General features: G+C 38.0%; 1 protein-coding gene across 1 annotated transcript in view; it reads right to left on the bottom strand.

Moving 5' to 3' along the window:
* Positions 1-23,134, bottom strand: part of Hpgd (15-hydroxyprostaglandin dehydrogenase) — a 28,895-nt gene extending 5,761 nt beyond the window's left edge. The window contains exons 1-4 of the mRNA XM_021219224.2: positions 22,963-23,134; positions 22,613-22,736; positions 18,865-18,971; positions 9,147-9,243 (exon numbers count right to left, since the gene is read on the bottom strand). Coding sequence (XP_021074883.1) covers positions 9,147-9,243; positions 18,865-18,971; positions 22,613-22,736; positions 22,963-23,055 — 421 coding nt within the window. The 5' untranslated portion in view covers positions 23,056-23,134. The remainder of the gene's footprint in view (positions 1-9,146; positions 9,244-18,864; positions 18,972-22,612; positions 22,737-22,962) is intronic.
* Positions 23,135-24,588: the final 1,454 nt, after the last annotated feature.

The raw sequence follows: 24,588 nt of genomic DNA, 5'->3' as shown, positions 1-24,588 counted from the left end.
CTAGCTGCTCTCCTTGGCTAGACCTGTAATCATGCCGAACAACTCCAGACTTGTCTCTGACTCTGTTTTTGTGGATGTTCCTGTTCTGGATGACTTTATCGACTTGTAGTGAAAATACAGTCTTTCAGGTTCTCTCTTATTGTTTCATGTGTATGTATCTGCAAACACACATACACATGGGGGGGGATTATTTTCAAGTTTAAACTCTAGATTTCCAACAAGACTTCTCATCTGCTGTGCATTCTTGACACCTTTGTCTTAATCACTGCCACCTCTCCTACCAGGTTTATTTACTTAATTTGTAGGTATACTAGTTTAAATATGTGGTCTGCCCTGAATTCATTTCCAATATAGACACAAGTGAAATTAAGCCCAAATGAAACCATATGCAAGTTAAAAGGCATATAACCAATGGGATAGACTAGTACTACATAAAAGTGTCACCTCGAAACTCTATTTTATTATTTAGATATGACCTCTTCTTCCTTTTTCCACAACATAACAACTTTCACAAAAACTGGGAGACTATCTATCTATCTATCTATCTATCTATCTATCTATCTATCTATCTATCTATCTATCTATCTCTGCTAAAGAACTGTTAACTAAACATAACTAACAAATCTTAAAACTCAACAGAAGAGAAATGAACAACTTTTTAACACAGGCAAAATTAGCTTTCTAAAGAAGATTATACAGACACACACACACACACACACACACACACACACACACACACACATGTATATATATAAATACATATGATGTATGGCAAAGAGGTATATGCAAATATGTTCAACCTCATTTTATTATGAAACTGCAAATTAAAGTGAGGCATCCTTCCACTTCCCAGTTTTATCTCTGGTCCTCTTTGTACACACTGCTGATGGATGACATACTCTCAATTTCTTACTCCTTGTCACATGTACACAGACAGCCACAAATTATTTTTATACTTAAATTTTAGTTCTCTAGCTAGAAATAATTAAAATAGCCCAGACACAGACACTTAACAGTTGTGAATGCTGGCGAAATAGAACACTAGGATTTCCTATTCATTGCTGATGGGAAGGTAAAATGGTATAGGCACAATGGAGTGAGCCTGGAAGTTTTTGACAAAAATGTAGTTTTACAATACAAAGTTTTCTTGGAACTGACCCAAAGTAATTGAATACTTACATCCTTATAAAATTCTGCACCTGGATGCTTCCAGTGGTCTTATTTTGCAATTGCTCAAAGTTGGAGACAAATTAGATGTCTTTTCATGAGGGAATGAGTAAATAAAGCAGTGTACACTGTACTTAGCACTAAAAGTTAATGCTCAACAGCAAAAATGACATACACTATGATTCAAGCCATGACTTCTTACAGAGGGCAAAATGATGGAGACTGTTTGCCAGTGCTGGACAGGGGAGGGATGAATGGGTCAAGTGGAGGACCATCAGGGCGATGAATGGAGTATCACAATAAGGTCATAGCCAATATAAGTCACTGTTTATCTGTTCCAGTATACACCAAGATGAGCCTTATAAGCAAGTCATAGTAGCATGCTTACCTTCATAATCAAGGGAATGCTAAATTTCAGTTAAACTTGGTAAAAATCAAGACTGTGATTCTCATTCACCTCAAGAACTTCTTAATCTAATCAAACATATGTTTCCATGGTGGTGGTGGTGGTGGTGGTAGTGGTGGTGATGGTGGTAGTGGCTGTGATAGGGGAGTGAATCCTGATGTATGTTATAAACGGTAAGTGATAATGTGTCAGGATATAGTCATCTATGGTAGCAAATGTACCACTATAATAAAGGTTACTTAATGGTGCTAGGGATGTATGGAAATTCTCTGTATTTTGTGCCCAAGTTTGTTTTGTAATTAACACTTCTCTATAAAAAGAAGCCTTCTGAAAACAATGTTCTTAGGTTCACTTGCTGTGAGACAGAATCTGGCCACTGTATCCCAGTTTGGCCTGGAACTCATTATATAACCCAGGCTAGCCTTGAATTCCAGACACTACTGCTTCACCTTTTTGAGTGATGGGATTATTATACTGTACCACTTGGCTAGGGAACAATATCATTTTAATTAAATGTATTGAGAAAGGGTTCTAGTACAGGGGATTGGATTGTTGGTGTCAGGCATACTGACTTCGACTCTTCAATGTAGAATTATGATCTCCTGAGCCATGCCAACTTTGCAGAGAGAAGGGTTTCATACAGTAGTGCTTTCTTATGAGAGTTAGGATCATAATAATAGCCACTGTGAGTCTACAATAAAGCAATATACAGAGTGTGCTTAATATGATGCCCCACACATAATAACTGTCATTATGAGGGTTAATCTTCATTATCAGGCCTAGCATTAACTAGGAGACGTACCTCTACCTGTGTCTCCAAGGATGAGTCTATAGAGACATAACTAGGAAAGTTTGAGTCCTGGACTGAGTTTTGACAGAGAAAGAAAAAAAGGGACGGGAGAGTGGAAGAGGAAAGCAGAAGGTGAGAGTTAATGAGGAGAGTGACATGGAGGCAAGAAGGGAGGGAAGGTGAGAGAGGGAAGAAAGGAGAGGGAGAAGGAGGGGAAGGGAATATAGAAGGTTGGGGTGGGGGTTCAAGTGCCAGAATTTCACTTTCTTTGCCTCCTAATCTGCCCGGATGTAAAAAGGCTCCATTATTACGAGGCTACTTCCTGCCTCCATGCCATGATGATTTAGATCCCTCAACTGTGAGTTAAACAAATCCTTCCAGACTTACATTGTTTTAAGTCAGTTATTTGGTCATGGCCATAAGAAAATTTACTTGTTTTGTTCAATTCTGGGATAGAACATAGAGACTGGTGCATGCTGGGTAACTGTCCTCCAATGATTTAGCTTCATCCTCAGTTCTCAAGTGGCTTTGCTCTTTATTGTTAGGTTTATGTGAGGTTATATTTGAAGGTGTGGTGTGGCAGAAAATGTGACAGAATCTTTTATAGCCATTACATATTTTATAATAAAAATCTTTCCAGGATGATAAGTCCAAAAATAGCTTCCAGTGATTAATTTTCAGAAATTTGATGTTAGAGCTTCTAAAAGTCCAGTCCCTACTGTGATGTTGTTATAAGAAGCAGAGATGGACTTTAAGCCGTCAGTGAGAATCTCTAGACACACTGGAGAATGGCTTTGTGAAGTGGTTAACTATACCTATGTCTTGTCAAGTGGGAATAGAGTTTCAGGATCACCCAAAGTCCTATTCTTAAGCAAAGTTCGCAGTAATATTTATACACATTAAAACGAGAGATGCACAGCTCTAGAAGACATTTCTCATACTATGAAACAGTTAATCTGCTCACTTTGTAAAGATATTTAAGTTTCCTTACCAGTCCTTCCTCATATGCATCTTCTTAATTATTTTATGATCAAATACAACAAAATTGATACTAATCTTTCTGGGCTAGCAGGAGGAGCTTCAGCAGTGCCGATCAGGAAGTGGGACTCATATAATCATTTTGGCAGTGTTCATCTGAACAACTAAGTTCCAGGTAGCGGGAACAGTTCATACATTTCATGACATTCACTAAAATATTGCAAGATGAATTTTCTTTTATTATCACTGATTCTTGCGATGTTTTTCATGTGACATGGGTCTTTTGAGATTAGTGGTTTCACTGAATTTTGAAGATAATTCCATGAATTATCTGAATGACTGAACCTGAAGCTTGTTGTTCTGGGACGGGGAGAGGGGTGGAGGCAGGTGGCTGGCTAGTGGGTTATTAGAATCCTCCTGTCTCCACCCTTCAATACTGGGGTCACAGGCATGGGCGGCCATGCCTAGCTTCTTTGCATGAATGCTGAAGACTTGAGTGCAGATCCTTTTGTTTGAGCATCAAATGGTCTTACTCGCTGAGCTATTTCCCCATTCCAGGAAACCCACTTGACCTGTTGGGGTGTCTTATCCCAGCACAGTTCTCTGTTGTTCTCTCCAACATTTCTTGTGTGTGTGTGTGTGTGTGTGTGTGTGTGCTGAAGAATGAGTATGACAAAATGAGTGTTTGTAAGTCTTGTCTAAACAAAAACTCCGATAGAAAAGTCTATGCGGTCAACAAGGACCAGAGTCTCTTCTGAAGATGCAGATGGAGCACATTCATTCCTCCAGTCAGGCTAGCCTTGCTCTGCTTGTTAGACCCATTAACTGCATTTGAAACTGCGTCAGTGGGCATTACTCATTAGGTTCTCTGCCCAAGCCAGTATGACAACTTGAGGCTTTCCCATGATAGTGAAGGACTCTGCAAGTTGCTACAGAATCATGATGACCTGAAAATGGCCTGCAACTCTGCGTGCACTAGTGTGACCAGAAAAAATAAAAACGAAAATTCTGTCAAGGAAGCTTGCAAAAAAAAAAAAAAAAAAAAAAAAAAAAAAACAGGAAGCAAATGTTAAAAGCACTCTGAGTGGGAGAAATCATCTTCTCTGGGGAAGAGCCTTTCAATCGCTTATCCAATCCCAAGTGGTCAACCCTGGGTACATAGACACGGGCAACACGATACAGGACGAGCAGCTCACATTGGGAAATTATATGCATGTAACAACAATTAATGGAAAGAGAGGCCATGAAATTAAAAGACAGCAAGAAGAGGTATATGAGAGGGAGGAGGGAAAGGGAGGAAAATGGTGAAATTACAATATCAAAAATGGCATTTAAAAGTATTTGTTATTTAATAATTCCTCTAAGAATAATAAGAATTTTTTATTTTTGGTTTGATGTTATCAGTCTATGTGCTGTGATTCAAAGTCATACAGTTTTTGATAGTTTCTGAGAAAATTATAAAGAATAAGGGGTTCTCCCTACTTATCATTCTAAAATTCGATTTGTGTATACTTGTGTGCAAGCACACATGTGTGTGCATGTGTGTTTGTGTATACTTGTTTGCATGTGTGTGCAAGCACACATGTGCATGCATACATGTTTGTGTGTTTATATGTCTGTACACACACACACACACACACACACACACACACCACGTACATTTAATCATGCCGGGTGAGTGCTCCTCTAATGAGCTATATCTTAACCTTTTTCTTGAGAAAAGAATGTCAGATTAGCTCAGACTGTCTTCAAACTGGCCATCATCCGATCTGCTCCTCTCTAAGATTGGAATTATATTCTGAAATTTGAAGCTATCCTACTCTGTATAAGATGAATATTATCTGACAAAAATACAGGGCTGCTTTAAACCTTTCCCTTTTTTTCCTCTGAGAAAGTTCTTTTATTACTTCTGTTTGCATCCATTGGGCAAGAAGAGTCACGTGACCAAGCCTGAGGTCAGTGTGAGGAAATAAGCTCCTCTCCCAGTTAGTCTGGTAAAGGCATTCAGTAAGGAGTTTTGAATACTTTGTACAATTTATTAATATCACATCATTGAAATAACTTCTTAAATTGTAGACTCTTAGCTGATTCCTTTCACTAATATTTACATTTCTCTAATATAATATTAACCTTCAAAAATCTCTTAATTCTATTTTAAACAATTAAATTTAATATCCCCCTATGTAACTGCTGAGCCAGGCACTTCTCAGTTTAGCTTCCCCTCAAAGGTTTCCATATGAAGAATTCCATTATTATTCCTTTCTAAATGTTTTCTAATCTCTCTCATGACTTCTTTGATCTGCCAACTTCAGTATTTTTAGATCTGTGAATTTATTTATTATTACTCATTACACTCTTCAGTCTGTGTCCCTAATCAGGTTTCATACTTAACCTGTTATTTCTGATAGAGATGTGATGAAGTTGTGTCAATGAAGGCTCTGGATGGGAAGAGTGATAGCAAGAGAAGAAGACTGGCTAATGAGAACAAGAGGAAGATACCAAGCCTGGTCAGTGTGGAGGCTGCAGTGTGTGTACCATGGAAACCAAGCAGCGGGGACAGCAAGAAACCTAGCTCTCTTCTTAGCCCTTTTAAAACAGTGTTACATGTTAGGATGAAAATCAAAGAGAGAAGGAGTTTCGAAAGATGTGATAATCATTATGGTAATCCTGCCAGAAGGTTAATGAAAAATTCAAACTGAATTTACCACTGAATTTATAACAATGCATAAGGAAACATGTTACTGTTGACCTATATGCCCCAAGCTCTCTGGCTCATCTATTTTTATAAAGATTCATTAATGTGTGTGTGTGTGTGTGTGTGTGTGTGTGTGTGAATGTGAGAGAAAGAGAGAGAGAGAGAGAGAGAGAGAGAGAGCGACAGAGACAGAGACAGAGACAGAGATAGAGACAGCGACACACAGAGAGGGTGGAGAGAGGGAAAGAGAGCAGCAATCCAGAGCACATGTGTGCTTTCAGATGCCTGCAGAGGCTAAAACATCTGGAAGTGGAGTTGCCTTTGACTGAACTGCCTGATGGAACTCTCCTCTTATGCAAGAACAGCAAGGGCTTTTAGTTGCTGAGTCACCTGTCCAACTCACCTCTTTTATTCAAAAGTAACATTTAGGACATGGTCTTGCTCATTTACACAGGCTATTCTTAATCTGATTGTCTAACCCAGACAGAACTTGAGCTTGTGATCTTTCCATCTTAACCTCTGAGTGCGATTATAAGCCTGTACCATGAGGATATACTTATTGATTATCAATTATCAGAATTATCAATTGATCATAACCTCAGGCTTCATATATTTGTAATTTCAAGACAATAGGAAATATCCTTTTATAATTCACTAACCATTTACATAATTTTCTTATATTTTCATCTCAATAAATACTGTAAAATCAGCTTTGCCAATTTGTCTTTAGGGTTTAGCCCTATATACAACTAAGATTTGTATCTTTTAAAGCATGCACTACTTTTAAGTATGGTACAAGTACTCTCTCCTTTTAGTGTATCTGTTGAAGTGAATCACTGCCATTTATAAGTATATCATAGGATTATCCTTAATGCTTTATAGAATTAGCTTAGTGGTCATGTTAGGCATGCCATTCTGATTTTAAACAATCCAGAAAATAAGATGTCAGTCTCATTTCAGAGTTCCTAAAGAAGAATATTTATAAATATACCAGTGGTAGTTTTATAGTGGCTCAAGGATCACCTTGGAAAAATAAGGAAAATTCTGATAATCAGGGATTGACTGAGTCATGGATAGCTCCAAATACTACTGCTGGCCACTTCTGCCTCACTGGTACTACTAGTGGTAGAAAGACTGGCTCTGTGTGTGTGAGTGTGTGTGAGTGTGTGTGTGTGTGTGTGTGTGTGTGTGTGTGTGTGTATTAATAGTTCTTATCCTGAAGTTACTACACTGAGACTAATCAGGTAATTTAAGGTCTTCCTATTTTTATAGTTTAGACTGGCTGTCAATAGTAATAAGACTTCTTAAACCTTATGACTTCACTTGCACCCCTCCTTCTAGAAGCATGAATGGATTTTTCCCAGAATTCTTGTTCCTTGCCTGTTTGTTTGAGAGAGGCTCTGTTGCTGGCTAAACTGACCTCTACCTCTCAGCCCTCCTACCGTTGCTTCTCCAAGTGCTGGTGTTACCTGTGTGAAACAACATATCTATCCCTAAATGGAGTTTTTACAGTATAGTTTCTTGACTAGGTTGCTCCCCATATTTCTGGATGTTATTGAAGAACACAATGTTTAGCTGATATTAAACTATTTTGCTTTGAATGAAAAACATGTTTGGATTGCTTGGGTAGTGTCAATTCTCCAGTCTTTGGTGTGGCAAAAGGCAGCTGCCAGCTGTAACCATTTTTTCTTATATGCATGACTAGAGTATATTTTCCAGATTTTCAAGTAGCTAGATGAACCATGGGATCAAACTCTACACTGTAATGTGAGCACAGTGAGGCCTGCCAAGGCTTGGGTGGTGTCAGGGTGGGGGCCAGAAGAGTTGCAATGTGTTCTCCATGTGCCTTTCTTCCTTCTACTGGGCAAAAAGGAGTCTACTCATTGTCTAGAAGCTCCATTGTCAGCTAGGCCTTCCAATTGCTCATATAGAACAAGCACCCAGGAATTCTATAAGAAAGCAGTGTGAGAGAAGTGTGATGATCACGCCAGTGAGCAGCACTTATCTATGATCTCTGCATCAGCTCCTGCCTCTAGGTTCCTAATCTCGGTGAGCTCCTGCCCTCACTGCTTTTGATGGTGAACTGTTATATGGAAATGTGAGAGTAATAAGTCATTCCTCTCCCAAAAGAATAGGCACCCAGGGATAAGGACCTTGCCCTTGATAATATACAGATGTTGACTAAATTTTTGATATTTTGAAACTAGGGTGTGTTTGGATATATTTGTTTTAACACTTTGGCATATACCATCTAGCACGAATGTCACGTTTTTAAATTACACACTCCTACTAAATTCACAAGGGAGTAGAGTCTATTTCAAATCACGTTACTATTTTTTACCCTGTCAAAAGTTATCTCACATGCATTGCTATTTGGAAATGTTAAAACAACCTTTGAGAAGTAGGAAGTGGAAACATATATACACACAAATAAAGACCTACATACACAGATACACATACAAATGCACACACACATACACACACACACACACTTATATACAGAAACACACATTCACAAAAAACATACACACAGAGAAACACACATATATGCACATATACAGTCACACACACACACACACTCACATATACACACACACACACATATACGCAAACACAATATACACATGCAAACCCATAAAGACATATACAAACACACACATAGGAAAACAGATATACACATACAAACACACACAAACACACAGAAAGACACACACATATACATTTACACATATACACACAATCACACACAGGCTCACATATACATACATACATACATACATACACACACACACACACACACACATACACACCTGTACACATAAAGACATATACAAACACACACTTATAGGCAAACAGACATAAACACACACACACACACACACACACACTAAAGTAATACCCAGGTGAGAGAACTTTGAAAAGTATCAGATGCATTGTTCAAAATGTTTGTATTATGTATGGAAAAATCTAAAGAATCATTAAGAAAATAAGCAGAAATTCAGATTCAATTCAATCTTGTCTTGATGATTCATAATATACCACACAGATTTATACTTGTGGTTCAAATTATCAATATGAGAAGTTCCTGTGCAAATAGGAATTGTCTTTACCTGCTAATGAAGACATATTGATGATGATGCCGCCTTCACCTCCATTTTGCTTACTCATGTAATCCAAACCAAGATAGGTCCCACTGATAACAGAAACCTAATCCAGGGACACAAATGGGAAAAGTGACACATCTTTATCATACCTTTATCAGATGCCCACATACCAAAGATGTTTCTAAGCCAGGCATACAGGGAATCTTCAATAATCAATGAGCATTTCCTTATGCTTTAAAACTTTTAATTAATAATGATTTGCTTTTTGCCTGCCTGACATTAGTGTAGTTCTAATATTTCTACATACTTTCACTTAACAGCCTAAAATGTGATTCTTATGATAAAGATTTACTCTTGCAGTGTTTTCTTCTTTGACTCAAATCTCACCAGTCTATAACAACTCTATTCATTCTGTTCTTTTTTACACATTAAAAACAAAATGTTGATTCTCTGTATGTGCTTTTTGTACTCAAGCAGTCTATATTCACTTGCACTGTATAATTCTCATGGTTCTTGCATTACAGAAGAATGGACAAAATTGGTTAAGCACGCATCAGTGTACAAAGAAAAAACAAATTACATTATATAGGTAATATATAATATAGTATTATATTATAATACATATAATATAATATATAAAATTTTCTGTGTTGTTCACTGAATCTAATAATAAATTTTGTTACTTTCAATGTAAATAAATAATGACAATTTCTCACAAATGTATAATATAGTTTGAATATCTTCACCCTCATTCTTTTCCTATTCCTCTTCTCTCTCCTTCTGCTAATCTTCTTTCCCAAGTTCCCTAATGTTTTAACGTCATAGACATTTGTATATATGTGCATGTACATACAAAACTTCCCCATATATATTTTGTGTTTCTATAAATAATCTAGGATTTCCCAAATAAGAGAAAACATGTCTTTCTGAGCTTGGTGTATTTTCTTCTTAGGACACAAATTCCTTCTTCTTTCTGCATTTATGGATTACATTTTCTTTGTTTATCCATCTGTTGCTGGGCACCTGGGTAGGTTAACCAGCCATTTTGAGGAACGCTGTAATAAATGGGTAGTGGCAGATATTCCTGTGGTATGTTGACTTAAGAGTTGTCGGGTGTACAACCAGAAGATGTAAGAGTAGGCCATATGGTAGCTCTACTTTTAGGGTATTTTGTTTTATTTTGTTTGTTTTAAGAAATCTACATAATGATTCCCATCCTCGCTTTCTTATTAAACAAATGAACTTTTATTTCATCTACTTAAATTGAAAACAGTATTGTTTTTATTCAAACCAGTATGCAGAGTGTATGCAGGTACAGTAAATATGGCTAATTACAGGGCCCTTATGTTTTCAAGTTTATGTACGAATGAAGGCTATTCAATGATCATTTACTATATGTAGGAGAATAGTAAGAAAGAAAGTTACACATATTATTAAAATCATACCCAAATACACACTTTCAAATATGTATCTGTTAGGTTAGCAATTTATTAATTTTTTGACTTTAAAAATATGTGGATACTAAATATATATACATATATATACTTTAAATATCTGAAAACAAAATAGACAATGTATCTGTAGCATTATTTCATTTATTTTTGAGAGTATAAGTTAATTACAAAATTCCTCTCTTCCCTTTTCTTATGATATACCTAGATACCCCCCCACTTTCCTTCAAACTCATGGCTTTCGCTTATATTCATCCAGTTTTCTTATGTAGTACAGGACCACCTGCGTAGGCATAGCACTGCCTACAGTGGACTGGGCCTATCTACTAGTTAACTGAAAAAAACAAAAAAACAAACCAAAAAAATTCAGATATATCCACATATCTGCTCTGATCAAGGCAGTTCCTCAGTTGAGTCTTTTGTTTCAAAGGACTCTAAGCTGTGTTAAAGCTAACCAGAACATGTGATTCCAAAACTTGATATAAATTTTAAGGCATTTGATCTGTATATTAGCATTGGTGATTTTAAAAAGCATGGCTTCTTTTTTGCTGTTATTGCACATATATTTTTCCCCTTTAATGAAATAAATTTTTCCTCACATAATAAATCCTGACTACAATTTTCTCCTTCCTCTATTTCTCCAAATTCCTCAACACCTCCTGTTCTATCCAGATCTACCCCCTTCCTGTCTCTTGTTAGAAAACAGGATTCTAAGGGAATGTAATATAATTAATAAAATATAGTGATAAAACAACTAGTATATTGAAATAGGACGGAAGAAACAGAAGTAAAAAGCCCAAGAGGAAGCACAAAAATCAGATACAGAATCACAGACCCACTTATTTATATACTCAGGAATCCTATAAAAACCATTAAACTGGAATCTATAATATATACTGAAAGAACCTATAGGGTGAAGAGAGAGACAAATGTGTGTATAAACACACCTACACAGAGTATATAGTATATTTGTATATATTATATACTATAAAATAAAATTGATATAGTGCAAAAAATAAAATGAAATAAAAGCTCTGACATGACACTGTGAGACAAGGACCCTCCAAGGAGGCCACTGAGTTCACTTTCTGTGGTCATCTACTTCTGTACACGCAGCCCGCCCTTACAGGTAATCAGTTTCTTCAGGGAGAGTGCCTTGATGAAAACTAAATTGTCCTTCAGGAGCGTATACATTCTTATCAGCAGAGTACAAGGGCTCCCTGTTCCCTACGTCCTTGTAAACATTATTTTATTTACTTTTCTTTTTGACAGTCATTCTGACTGTGGTGACTCGGTGGAGTCTTGGTGGAGTCTTTATTTGCGTTTTCCTGGTGGCTCAGAGTGAATGCTTGTTTTGTGTCTGTGGGTCCTATTTGGACTTCATCTTTCAGGTATTATTTGTTCACTTCATTAACCCATTTATCGATGATGTCTTGTGTTTTACTTTCTGACGCTCGTTTTCTCTTTGAGGTCTTCATATATTCTGGTTACTAACCTTCCACTACAGCAGTGGTTCTCAAACTTCCTAATGCTGTGACACTTTAATGCAGTTCCTCATGCTGTAATGACCCTCAACCATAAAATTATTTTGTTGCTACTTCATAACTACTGTAATTTCGCGACTGTGATGTTTCTTAATGTAAATACCTGATGTGCAGGATGTGACGATTGTGAGAGGATCCTTTGACCCACACAGGAGTTGTGACTCACATGTTGATAACCACTGTGCTGGATGAATAGCTAGGAAAGTATTTTTCCACTTATATAGGCTACCTCCTCACTTGTTTGTTATTTTGCTGTGAAACTTTCAACTTTTTAAAAATTCTGTCAATCATTACTGTTAGATTCCCAAGGACTGGAATCTTTTTCAGAGAGTTCTTGTGTATGTGTGTATCTCAAAGTACTTATTCAGGGTTTTCTTTTAACAGCTTCAGGGTTTTAGGTCTTAATAAGGTTTTGGATACATTTTGCATTGGTTTTTGTACAGGGTGAAAGGCAGAGATCTCATCTTACTGTTCTACATGTATACACCCAGTTTTCTGAACATCACTTGATCAAGAGGCTTTTTTCTCTAGGATATGTCTTTAGCATCGCTGTAAGAATTCAGGTAGTTTCAGCTCTGAGGATATAAATGTGACTTCTATTCTGCTGATTTATATGCCTGTTCTGTGTTAGTTTCATTCTGTTTTTGTTACCATAACTCCGTAGGTAACTTAAAGTATCATGATACTCAACCATCCTTCTCAGGATTTGGTTGCCTATCCAGGGTCCTCTGTGCTTTTCACACTGTGACCCAGGTTGGCCTAGAATTCACTATGTAACCCAAGCTAACCTTGAACTCAAGGCAGTTTGCCTGCCTCATCTTCCTGTGTGCTGGGATTGCAGGCATAAACTATCTATTTTACACCCGTGTGCATCTTTTCCATGTAACAGAAGAATTTGACCTCCGTAGAGCTAGTGTAGACATTGGCTGACATAATTCAGTCTGGGAAATTCCATTCTCCCTTAGTGTTCTGTTCGAGGACAAGGATATAGCCCAGTTCTGACTAAGTGAGACCCAAGGTTGGAAAGTTGCAGGTAGAGGTAAAGAATAGGATCTGTTGTTGCTGTTGTTGTTGTTCTTAAGAGAGACATAAAGAAATGGCTACACTAACCCCTTGACATTGTTTGTAAATGTTCACACACTGTAAAGCACTGCCATGCTACTAACATCATAACTGTGAAACCAGTATGAACCATGGCGGGTTGATAAGGTGTAAGGAGACTGGATTATAATGACAGCCCTGATCTGCAGTATCAGATAATCCCATGGCCTTCAGTCTGGGGACATCGACTCTTTTCTAGTTCTAGTTTGAGTGAAGCTTTTCTGCCACGTGGATATGGTTTCTAGACATATCTAATACTGTATGTCCTTCCACGCTGAAATGGAGTCATCCCCATAGCCCAATGTTTTCCTGCTCACATCCTACAGTGGGAATGCTTCCCACTTTTATTCTGACTTTTAAGGATTTACTGCTATCTAAAATAACTCAAGGGAAAACTGACAATATTTTTCCTCTTCCCTTCTCTTTGAGCTCATGCTTTTAAAAAAATAAAAATTCACGTTTGACAGCTTAATTCTTGCTTTTTTTTATGCAGAAATGGATAGGAAAAGGACAATAGTCTAAAACTTAGAGTCTAGGTTAGTGTGTGCCTTCTTTTCATTTTAAAGAATCCTTTCTTAGCATGTGCTCAGGGACACGCTCCCATACTAACAGTATTTTTTTTACAACAACAACAAAATTGAAAATTCAATTCATTTAAGGCATTTTCCAGTGAAGTTTGAGAGTGGTTAAATTATCACAGTTCCCCTTTAAAGGAAAAAAAGAAGACCCTATTGGATTATATAAGAAGGAAACAAATATGGAAACATTTGAAATTACTGAAAAACAGATTCTGTTAGTTTCTTTCCAATTCTGCAACAAGTCTGAACAGGGTTCTAGTTTACATTTATCAGTGTATGCTTTTATTCTGATATTTAAAACTTTGGCTGACATATTGCTTCTATGTTTTCAAAGTCTGCAAGATGAAGAAAGGTAAGAAATGTATAAAAGTTTAAGCTTCAATTTTAAAGTCTTTTCTAGAGATGATTATTTTTCTGAAATCCTCTTCACTTTAAGTTTTCATGCCTGAGTTCTTTTTTTATTGTTTTGCTTTGTTTTGTTTTTCCTTGTCTTAGTGCTAAACATTCTGTCTTCCACTTTGCTAGAGATATTTATAATTATCAGACTCTTCCCAATATACTTTAACAACAACTCTCATTGTTTTAGAGTATCAATGGGAGTAAATAGTTACTTGTTTCAATTGTCTGGAGCCAACAAAAGGAAACACATTAAGAACAATGCTTCTTTAAGCAAACTTAAGAGATGATGACTAATTAGCCCTTTAATGAGACTCTACTTTTGCCTCCCCAAGTTCCCACCCCAAGTGCAGACTCTAGAAGCCACCAGGAGGTTCTACTGGGTCTACTCATGGCTCTGAGTCCTGACTCAGAAAGAAGCTTTCTCTCCCTTTTCTCTCCTCCACTTTTCTATTTTGGGTATTGGCTAGAGTCTAGTCTGCTTTGATACTTTGAGATCTTTCACTCTTTCTCCAATGTTTCTCCATCATTTGTCTGGTGCCTGCCATATGGCTGACCTCTATCTAGGCTTAACTCAAACATCATGGAGATTATCTATTTCTTAAGTTCCCATTGAAGGATCCATAATAAACTTATATCTAAATTTTTTCAGCAAAATTTCTACCTATTCTCTCAATTCATTTCCTTATTAGAGGCATGACCATGGCAGAAGAATCTACTTCGTATGAAAAAGAGATGGTGCACAAATATCTATTCTGTCCCTTAGAGTGGAAACATGCTTTATTGAATGTCTATGTCCTAACACTGGGCTGTATTCTTCACAAAGATTGTAATCAATTTAAGCTTAACTGTCCTTAGAGGCAAGAACTTTAACTTCTTTCCCAAACAGTGAAATTCAAGGTCAGAGATATAAATCAAGAGTTCATGGGTTGTTAGATTGAAAACTAAACTTAAGTTTTGATTAATTCTGAATATGCACCTTCCCTCCTGGGGAAGTAGAAACTAGTATTTCTGGGGGGGAAATCATCAACAGCTTTCTTTTTTGTTTTTTACTTGAATATACTAAAGGGTTCAGTACATTTTAGTGGTGCATCTAAATTAGATTGCATTTCTCATCTGAGGGAGATGAATAGCTAGTGTTTACTAAAGCTCGAAAATGTTAAAAGAATCACATTATAGAATAGCTCTCCCAATATTTAAAGTTATGCCAGATTTGATCAATAGACATTGACCTATTGCCAGAATGAGCTTTTGTGATTCTGCACACACTCACTCTATCTGGAGCATTTCTGGTGAGCTCTGGTGGGGGGGGGGTGGAAGGGATGAGCTGCAAATGACACTGCTAAATGACAGTATGGAGGAAGAAGCTCAAAAGTGACTTGTGAAACAATAGACGGGATGATGTTTGAGTGTGTTGCTTGTATGTGAAGACCAATGAGACCAGCAGGATAAAGAATAAGAAAGGTGTAATCTTGGTAAGTGACGCAAATGCTAGCACACATGGGATAGTTTGGGGAATCACCAAAGAGTGTACTAAAACACAGAGATGCACTCAAAATTGTTACATAGTAATTCTTAAAATTATACATGCAAAGACAATTTTAGTAAAATTATATACTGTAGCGTTCTGAGAAAATGGTAGAAATGAAATAAGCTGTATGTTATTTCTTAGGAGGATGCATTAGAGATACATGATAATAGTTGAATGTCTTTTTGGTATATATGAACACTGAACTCAGTCCTCAGGGGAAGGGAGAAAGAGGAAGAAGTAAATGATGAGATAGGAAAGAGGAAGAGAAACCTAGGTGATGAAGTTCTTTACTTCAGAGGTTCCTCTCTGATATGGGAGCTAATGGGGGAAGCATTTAGAAGGCAGAAACTGCCTAAGGTCAACGCAAAGAAAATGTATCGAGTACAGAGCTTTTTCCGTTTTAAAGGAGAATGTGAACCATAAATAAATATTTGCACTACACTAGCAGTAATAATCAAGTTGGAGAAACAGGGTCTGGTCCAGTGAGTGTGTCTGACTTGTGGGTGCAGGTACAAGAGAAGTACCATATTTTAAAGTTATGTGTGAGTTAGCAAAGGTCATGGCAGTAATACCTGAAGCTAAGAACATAGATTATGGCAGCAGGTTCCATGAACCACTCAGGATGGCTGAATTTCAATGTGGGAGAATACAGAAGAGTTAGTTGTATGTATAGAAAGGGATTTAATAAAATTCCCCAAGTCTTCCTGAATTTCCCACTTACAGTTTAAAACATGTTTTTGTTTTGTTTGTTTGTTTGTTTGTTTGTTTTAAAAAGACAGCTCCTTTTAAAGTAAATATGCCCCTGTTTGGTGAATTATCCAAAACTTGGCACTTTTGTGACAGTAGTTTGGCTGTTTCATGTTCTCTATATTAAGTCACTGTATATTGTTTCTGACTCCTGTTTTTTCAGATAAAAGACACAAGTTCATTAGCAATGCACCAAAGATAGGAGGCCAATTTTCATGTGATAATATCCAAAATATTTCTGATAAAACTATTAGACATTAGTGATGTTGAAAGAAATTCACTGCCATATAGTTTGTGTTTTCTCTTGAGGATATTTAGGCAAAAATAAAGTCCTTGTGTTTAAGTATGATTGGAAACTGGCACAAGTTTATAGGAACATACTCTTAAAATTTTCCAGCTTTCAAATCTTTGTATATTCAAAACCTCTGTTTTATCAAGTAGTAAATGAAGTATGCTTTTAAATAAGTTCTTAACAGAATAAAAATTTACAGCTATCCAATTAATTTATAAATTAAAGTATAAATGATAAATTTATAAATAAATGTAAGTGGATTAAATTTATAAACACTTAAAAAAAAGGGTTCCTAGGTATAGTTTAACAAACTAATCGCTCACAATATAATATTAGGAGAAGACATTTACCTTGAAAGGTTGTTTATATTCTCAAAAGGAAGGATGGAAAAGGAGACTTAGGTAAATAAGAATGAAAAGAAAGTGTCATGGTATTAATCTTAAATCTGGAAATATAAGCTTAATCATATATCTTCTAGGCAGCAAAGCAAGATTTAACTTGTAAAATCGAGTGCCAAAAATGAGGATGGCAAGAAACTTAGGATTTCAATATCATGGATACACAACTTTTGTCCAAATTGGCAGAACTCAGGGGGAGGTGGGCAAACTGGCAATTGTCATATGATATGCAAATTCTTTGTTTAGACGGAAGGATTGACAAAAGAATTTATATAAGATCAAGCCATAACATAAAGCCAAAGTATAATTGACACAATCCTCAACAAAGCAGTAAGTTTATAACACACATGGTACCCCAGGCCCCTGAAGAGAAGGAGGGTTTTGTGTTGTTTGGAACTGGAGTTCCAGGCAGTTGTACACTAACACTGTGTTCTGGGAACTGAACTTATGTCCTCTGTGAGAGCAGCACATGCTCTTAACTGCTGAGCCACCTCTCCAACTCCATCTACTTCCTGTTTTTCAGCTCATTGTCCCCAGAAGACACTAGTGAAGCAGAACTCTCTATTCTCCCACATGTACTTGACAGCTGCTGCTTTTCACATTTGTAAAAACAACCTGAGCCATGCAGGGCATGGTGTCCCTGTATAAAATCCATCTGACATTTTGTTTTAGCTACACACTTCTTATGTTTTGTTTTTCGATCTTGTTTTCTTGCAAGGCTGGAGAAAGGTTTGAGTTTCATTAAACATTAATAGCTTCATGTTGAGTGTGTTCACAAAATATAATCAACCCATTTGTGCTACATTGCATGCATTGGAAACTCCACCTTAAAATTTACTTATACTTTACTTCAGAACTAACTTATCTTCAAATGTTGTGGAACTCACAGACAGACACTAATACAGATACACAGACACAGACACAGACACAGACACAGACACAGACACAGACACAGACACAGACACAGACACAGACACAGGGAGAGGAAGTGAGGGAGGCTGGGAAAGGATGGGGGGGAGGAAGGAGGTGGGGAGAGGGGTTGTGAGAGAGTGGGGAGGGGGAGAGGGAGAGAGATAGGGACAGAGGAATGGATTTCAGTCTTACTAAATACAAAGTTTCATTGTCTCTTTAACCTTGTTTTCTGATCCATTTTCCAAAATTTAAGACTTGTTTTTTAAATAAGTAAGTTGAGTCAGAGTTTAGCAATCTCAGACAGTGAATATTTTTAGCATTGTAAGCCATAAGGTTTTTGTTACAACATTGAGTTCTGCCATTATTACAAAAAGCCAGGCACAGAAATGCATAACAATGACTGCAGGGCTGCATTCTAATACAACTTTATAGATACTGAAATTGCCATTTGCTTTATTTGTTATTAATTCTTTAACCACTTAAAGTGTAAAAATAATTTTTAGCTTGTAGGTCATCTGAAAATCAGTGGTAGACCATTTGGGTTGAAAATGTACTGAACTGTGTTTCTCCTTATCTCTAATCCTTTAAGAGAGATTTTCATAATTACAAATATCAAATATCTTCATATTAATAAAATATCTACTTTCTAGATTTCTGTAACTTCTGTTCTCTACTGAAGGTTATTATTGTTCTATGAATGCATTAACAACCTCTTATGTGTAAAGAAGTAGTGCTAAATACTTTTAGACAATAAATGAGCTTAATATAGCTTACCAAATTAATTTGTAGAGTCTGTTCCCAGTTTTTCTCATTGTTCACTCCTGCGTTATTGACCAAAATATCCAATCTTCCAAAATGGTCTACAACTTTTCTAAAAGTATCTAACAAAAGAAAAATAGATTGTCATTTTCCATATATGCATTGAAACCATTTCCTGTAAGAGGAAATGAATTTTATTGGTTTTACTTTATGATTTTATTCTATTTTATTATTGCACTAGAGGTGGAATTTAGGTTGCCTCTTCTAGGCAAAGAGCTCTACTCTACTCCAGTCATCTTTTACCTATTATTTTGAGTCAGGGTCTCACTAATTTTCATAGATTGTCCCTAAACTTGGAGTGTTCATGCTTTAGCCACTGTAGCTCAAATTACAGGCTTGTACTGCCAGGTTTGGCTAGATGTTTAAAATCTATTTGACCACATGGTAACCTCATGGTAACCTCATAACCTGGTTCTCTAGACCAGTTTTGTTGCCTTGAGTAACCTACACATTAAAAACACAGTATAGTCATTGCATGCCTACTAAACCAGAAACTTACTTCAGCAGATCCTTAGATGATATGAACTCATGTTAAAGTTCTGTAATCAGTAAACTGATGGGATGAGCACTAGAGAAGTGAGCATCCCAACTAGAAGCTCTTTTGAGGTCAGTTTGGGCAGCTGTTATCTTTCTCTTCCTAAGAAGTAATTGGAACACTTTGGTTCTTTGTGTTTGTTTGCAGCAAGGGTCAAATCCAGAGCCTTTCACATTCTAGGAAAGTGTACTACCACAAGAGCTATGCCTCTTGTTCTTCAAATATCCGCTCTTAATAATCTATATTTTATATGCAGAGCATTAAACTAACTCAAGTATTCAGTGCACTTAAATACATTATGACTGTATTTCAGGAATCTCTGGTGTTTAATAAGTAAAAGCTGACACTTTATTCAGTCAATTTCATTGTGTTAATGCTGCTTTAATGTTTACTATTTCATTCTTCTTTTCTATTAGCACTGCTACTTTACAGTATGGCTTTGTATAAAACAGTGTTTATTTGGGAAACTTATTATAGTTTCCCAGTCCTGAATCTCACTCATTTCAGTGTCTAACAATATATCAAAGTCTTGAAAACCCTCTATAGCTATTTCAAAGAGGGCTTCACCTAGCCTTGGGAAACTCGGACTTCTTAAAGCAGCCTCTTATATACTTCTAAAGATTTGACAAGTTCCATGGTCATTTTCGATCTATCTCTATTACTTCAGACTGCAGCCAACTATCTTTTTTCTTTCCTATGGAAGATGTGCTTTCTCAGGCCTGTCTTTGAAATAGACAGATCAACCTAAATTTTACCTTGACTGAAATAAATTCATAGAGTTATTAACAACCATCAAATATGTTTGGGGAGACAATTACCATGAAAGGTGATTGTTACCCAGACACTATTGCACATGCCAGCAAGATGTTGCTGAAGGGACCCTGATATAGCNGCCTCTTGTNAGGCTATNCNAGTGCCTGGCAAACACAGAAGNGGATGCTCACAGNCAGCTATTGGATNGAACACAGGGNCCCCAATGGAGGAGCTAGAGAAAGTACCCAAGGAGCTGAAGGGGGCTGCAACCCTATAGGTGGAACAACAATATGAACTAACCAGTACCCCCAGAGCTCATGTCTCTAGCTGCATATGTAGAAGATGGCCTATTCGGCCATCACTGGGAAGAGAGGCCCCTTAGCCTTGCAAGCTTTATATGCCCCAGTACAGGGGAATGCCAGGGCCAAGAAGTGGGAGTGGGTGGGTAGGGGAGCAGGGGAGGGGGGAGGGTATAGGGAACTTTCGAGATAGCATTTGAAATGTAAATAAAGAAAATATCTAATTAAAAAAAAGAAAGGTGATTGTTAAACATATTGACAAAGTTTTGCATAAGCATCATTTTATACTTACTAAGCCAAACAGGAAATCAACAATAAAAGTGATATATAATGATATTATACATATCATTTATATTTTAGTGCAATTTTAAAATGGTTTCTTAAGTCTTAAGTTGGTTCCAGTAAATGTCTAGGTTTCATGCTCGTTCTTCTGTAGGGCCACCCCAATTTTATGGGAAATTAAGCTACTGAATACATATATCTGATTTTTTTCTTTAATTTCCTTCCCTCCTGGATGCCACTGGCTAGACTTTTAGCAAAGTGTCCTATGCTGTCTGACATCTCATTGAGAGTTCAGCTCAGGTGACTTAGAAGTTTAGCTCCTTCTGCCATGTACATGCTGTGATACTCTTTATAATTTGTCTGAACGTTCTGTGCTGTTTTGGTGTGCTGATTTTCACAGTAACCTATCTAGATGAGCGCCAGGAACCCTTTCAGCTCTGTGTTTTTATGAGCCCAATGTATCTAAACAGTCTTAAAAGTTGTGGGCAACCCGAAGTTCTGAATCCTTTCCTTTTATGTATGAGGGTCTCTAAACAAGGTAGGGACTTCTCATGATTGACAGATCTCCTCAGCCATTTACTGTGTGCTTGAGGTTCCTTCACAACCACTTATGTTTAAGGAATATATTCATAGCCGTGATATACTCACTTTAAATACTGGCAGAAAAACACATTAAATACCATGTGTGAAAACATATAATTTATCTTTACTGGTCCCTAGTCTAGTAGCATGAATGTTGGGACTGGACATGACTGTCATTGAAACTAAATGATATGCTATCAATAAGACCACCCTCTGGCAAAGGATGTTCTATTATGACTGCTCTTAAAGATCTCTTCTACTCATGAAGGATAGCTACCTCTACTGTCCAACAGATTAGCACTTTCAGATTTTTTAATGATGTTCTCTTTAATCCAATTACCCTTATCTTTAGGTTCACTGCCTTCTAATGGATCAGTCCATTTTTATTCATAGGGTATATTCTGAGATGTAAGAAACCTAAGATCTCAATATTCCACTGATAGACACCCTAAGAGCTGATCGGGTTTGTTTTCTGACTTCTGGATTTTAAAAGTGCCTACGGATTTACTTTGTTTCTTTGAACAATGACTTTTGAAACATCCTTTTTTTTTTTTTTTTCCTATATTTTCCTGGGGAAATTATCTTTAGGAAAATCCCTTGAGCCCTCTATACAGCCAGTGTGCATTGCTGATGACAATATTCTTCCTGACATTTCACAAGTAGATGGATCTATTTTAAGAGACCACAGGGAAACAGGAAAACATTGGGGAAAAGCGATAGAGCCTTTTCTTCTTTAATTCTAAAGCCGCACAGTTGTTATTTTAAGTGCCATCTTAGAGGGGAAACCGAGCAAAGATCTGGCTAAAAGCAACTGCTTTGCCTATGACCATGACCTGGAACTTGGAGTCTGAAGTGTCTAAGCGAAAGGCATGCTGAATTTGATTGTCATTGGAGAACTCTTCCAGCTCTCTGAGAGTTGCTTGCCACAGTTCCACAGCCTGTCCCCTCTCTGGGTAATTAACTGTAGCATCGCTGTCTTCGAATACACAAAAGATTTGATTACATTCTGTGCTGCCAAGTGGCTAAAACAGGATTTCCTAGGCCGTCCTGTCTTCTCTTAGTTTTTATGTCCATTGGGTTGTCAGAAAGAAGCAGAGAAATTCAGACTATCCATTGGAGCTAGAAGGTCACAGCTTCCCATGAGAGAGCGATGCTGGCTCTCAGCCTTGTCTGCTCCTACCTGGCAGTCTTCAGGTTGCTGCTTGCACAGGGTGTGTTCCCGAGTCTATGGATTGATTCCCCAATGTCTTACCTCTCAGTTGTTTCTGGTCAGCCACATCACACTGGACAAACAGTGTCTTCTGAGGTTCGAACTGCTCATCCAGGGCAGCTTTACATTTTACACCTGCCTCAAGATTCCAATCCACCAGTGCTACCTACAAACAAGAAAAGAGGGAGCGGGTCTCCTATGAAGGGAACACCCGCCACCAAGCCACAGACACACAAGCAATGGATAAACAAGACGCTCCCTTCTTAGACCTCAGAATGTGCTCATCCAAGTTCGGGTTCTCTGCCAGCGGCATTGGAGGTCGGCTTGCGAGCCTGGGGCTCGGCACCCCCGGGGCTCCGGCGGCGTATGGGTGGACACGGAGAAGTCCTTACCTTGGCGCCATGGAGCAGCAGAGCCTCAGCGAAGGCTTTGCCTATGCCCTGCGCTGCACCGGTCACCAGGGCCACTTTGCCGTTCACGTGCATGGCGGGTCGCGTCTCTGCCGGTGGTGGGCGAGCTCCCAGTCTGGACGCCGCTGCAGCTTTTATAGCCCACTTGGTGCGCGTGTGCAGCGGCCCTGGGAGCTCTCTTGCCAGTGGGCGGGGATGAAACTGTCAAGGCAGCGCCTAGGAAACCGACATTGTGTCACCTGCCCCTGAGCACCAGGGTCGGGTCGGCACAAGGTGATCTTTGCCTTCTAGGCTTTCAGCTGTTGCAGATTCCCCGGCAGGAATTTTTCCGAAGCCTCTGGCTGCGTGAAGACGGTGAGCTAAGGGAGGAAAAGCTGAAAGGAAGGAAGACAAACTTTCTGAAAAAGTTTCTTGAACGACTCAAAAGCTAGTCTTACAGGAAAGGAGAGAAGAGGCTTGGAAACGGATTTCTCCTCACATCCTCAATAAATTTAAATTACAAGCAAGCAAAAGAAGGAATCAAAAACAATATTTTAAGAGATGTTGCCGTGCACATGCGCGCGCGCGTGTGTGTGTGTGTGTGTGTGTGTTAAGCTTTTTCATAACTTCTCATGTCATAAACGAATATAGTTGTGGGACTGGGGTGAGTGAGGATAATGCTTTTATTTACTGATGTTTTGTACAAACAGTGAGCAGAGAGTTTAATTTTGCTCTGACTCCCAAAACCTGAATCACGTTCCAACGCCAGAGTGTTAAGAATCTTCTTGGTGTTTCTGTCTCAGATCAGTGTCCATTGTGTGTCATCTTGAATTTGCCCGTAGTCATGCCTTCACGTAGACTGCCAGCGTCAGTGGTAGCCTTGCATATTGTGATTTGGATGGAAGCTTACTTGCTGGACCACCTTGGCTCCTAGGGCTCAGTATCCAGATTTGGAATATTGAGGTCCCCAGACCTGCAGGAACTGGAGCCCTGACTTTCTGCCAGGGTGAGTGTCAGGACAAGAGTCCACTGACTAAGTCCCTTTCTCAAGTTCACAGCATTCACAGCGGCAGGTTTCAAAGTGCGTTCTGTCAGTTTAATTCATTGGCATTTATTTTCATGCACAAAGAAATCTGAGCACGCGAAGCCCGAGATTAACAGCAGAATGAGTTCTTTGTGTACTTTGCCTGAGTAGCAAAGGAAGCCTTGGTGAATGTGCCTGGTTCCTCAGGGAAGTGTTAGGAGAGGCTGTAGAAAATACAGAGTTGGTGTTAAGCCAACTGGTTTCAAAGTTGCTCTGAAACTAGATGTTGAAAAAAAAAATGCTGAGAAAAGATAGGAACATATTTATATCCAGCATTGTGCTGAGAAGAGGAAATAGAGGCACTGTATATTAATTTTTTTCTTTATTCTTGAGAATTTCACGTATACAAGGAAATATGACTTGCTCCCTCCAAGTTTCCTCATATGCCCGGACAGACCCTCCCCCCACTTTTTTTTCCCCAAGTAAACTGCTAAGTTCAGTTAGTCCTACCCATATACACTGAAACTCACCAGTGGACGTGTATATAAGGGCTTGATGTTGAATGAGAACAGCAGAGACAAATAAGAAGAAGAAAGGCAAATAAC

Source organism: Mus pahari, chromosome 19, assembly GCF_900095145.1.
Source record: "Mus pahari chromosome 19, PAHARI_EIJ_v1.1, whole genome shotgun sequence".
In the NCBI taxonomy this organism is placed as follows: domain Eukaryota; kingdom Metazoa; phylum Chordata; class Mammalia; order Rodentia; family Muridae; genus Mus; species Mus pahari.
This window is presented reverse-complemented; position numbering and strand designations above follow the sequence as displayed.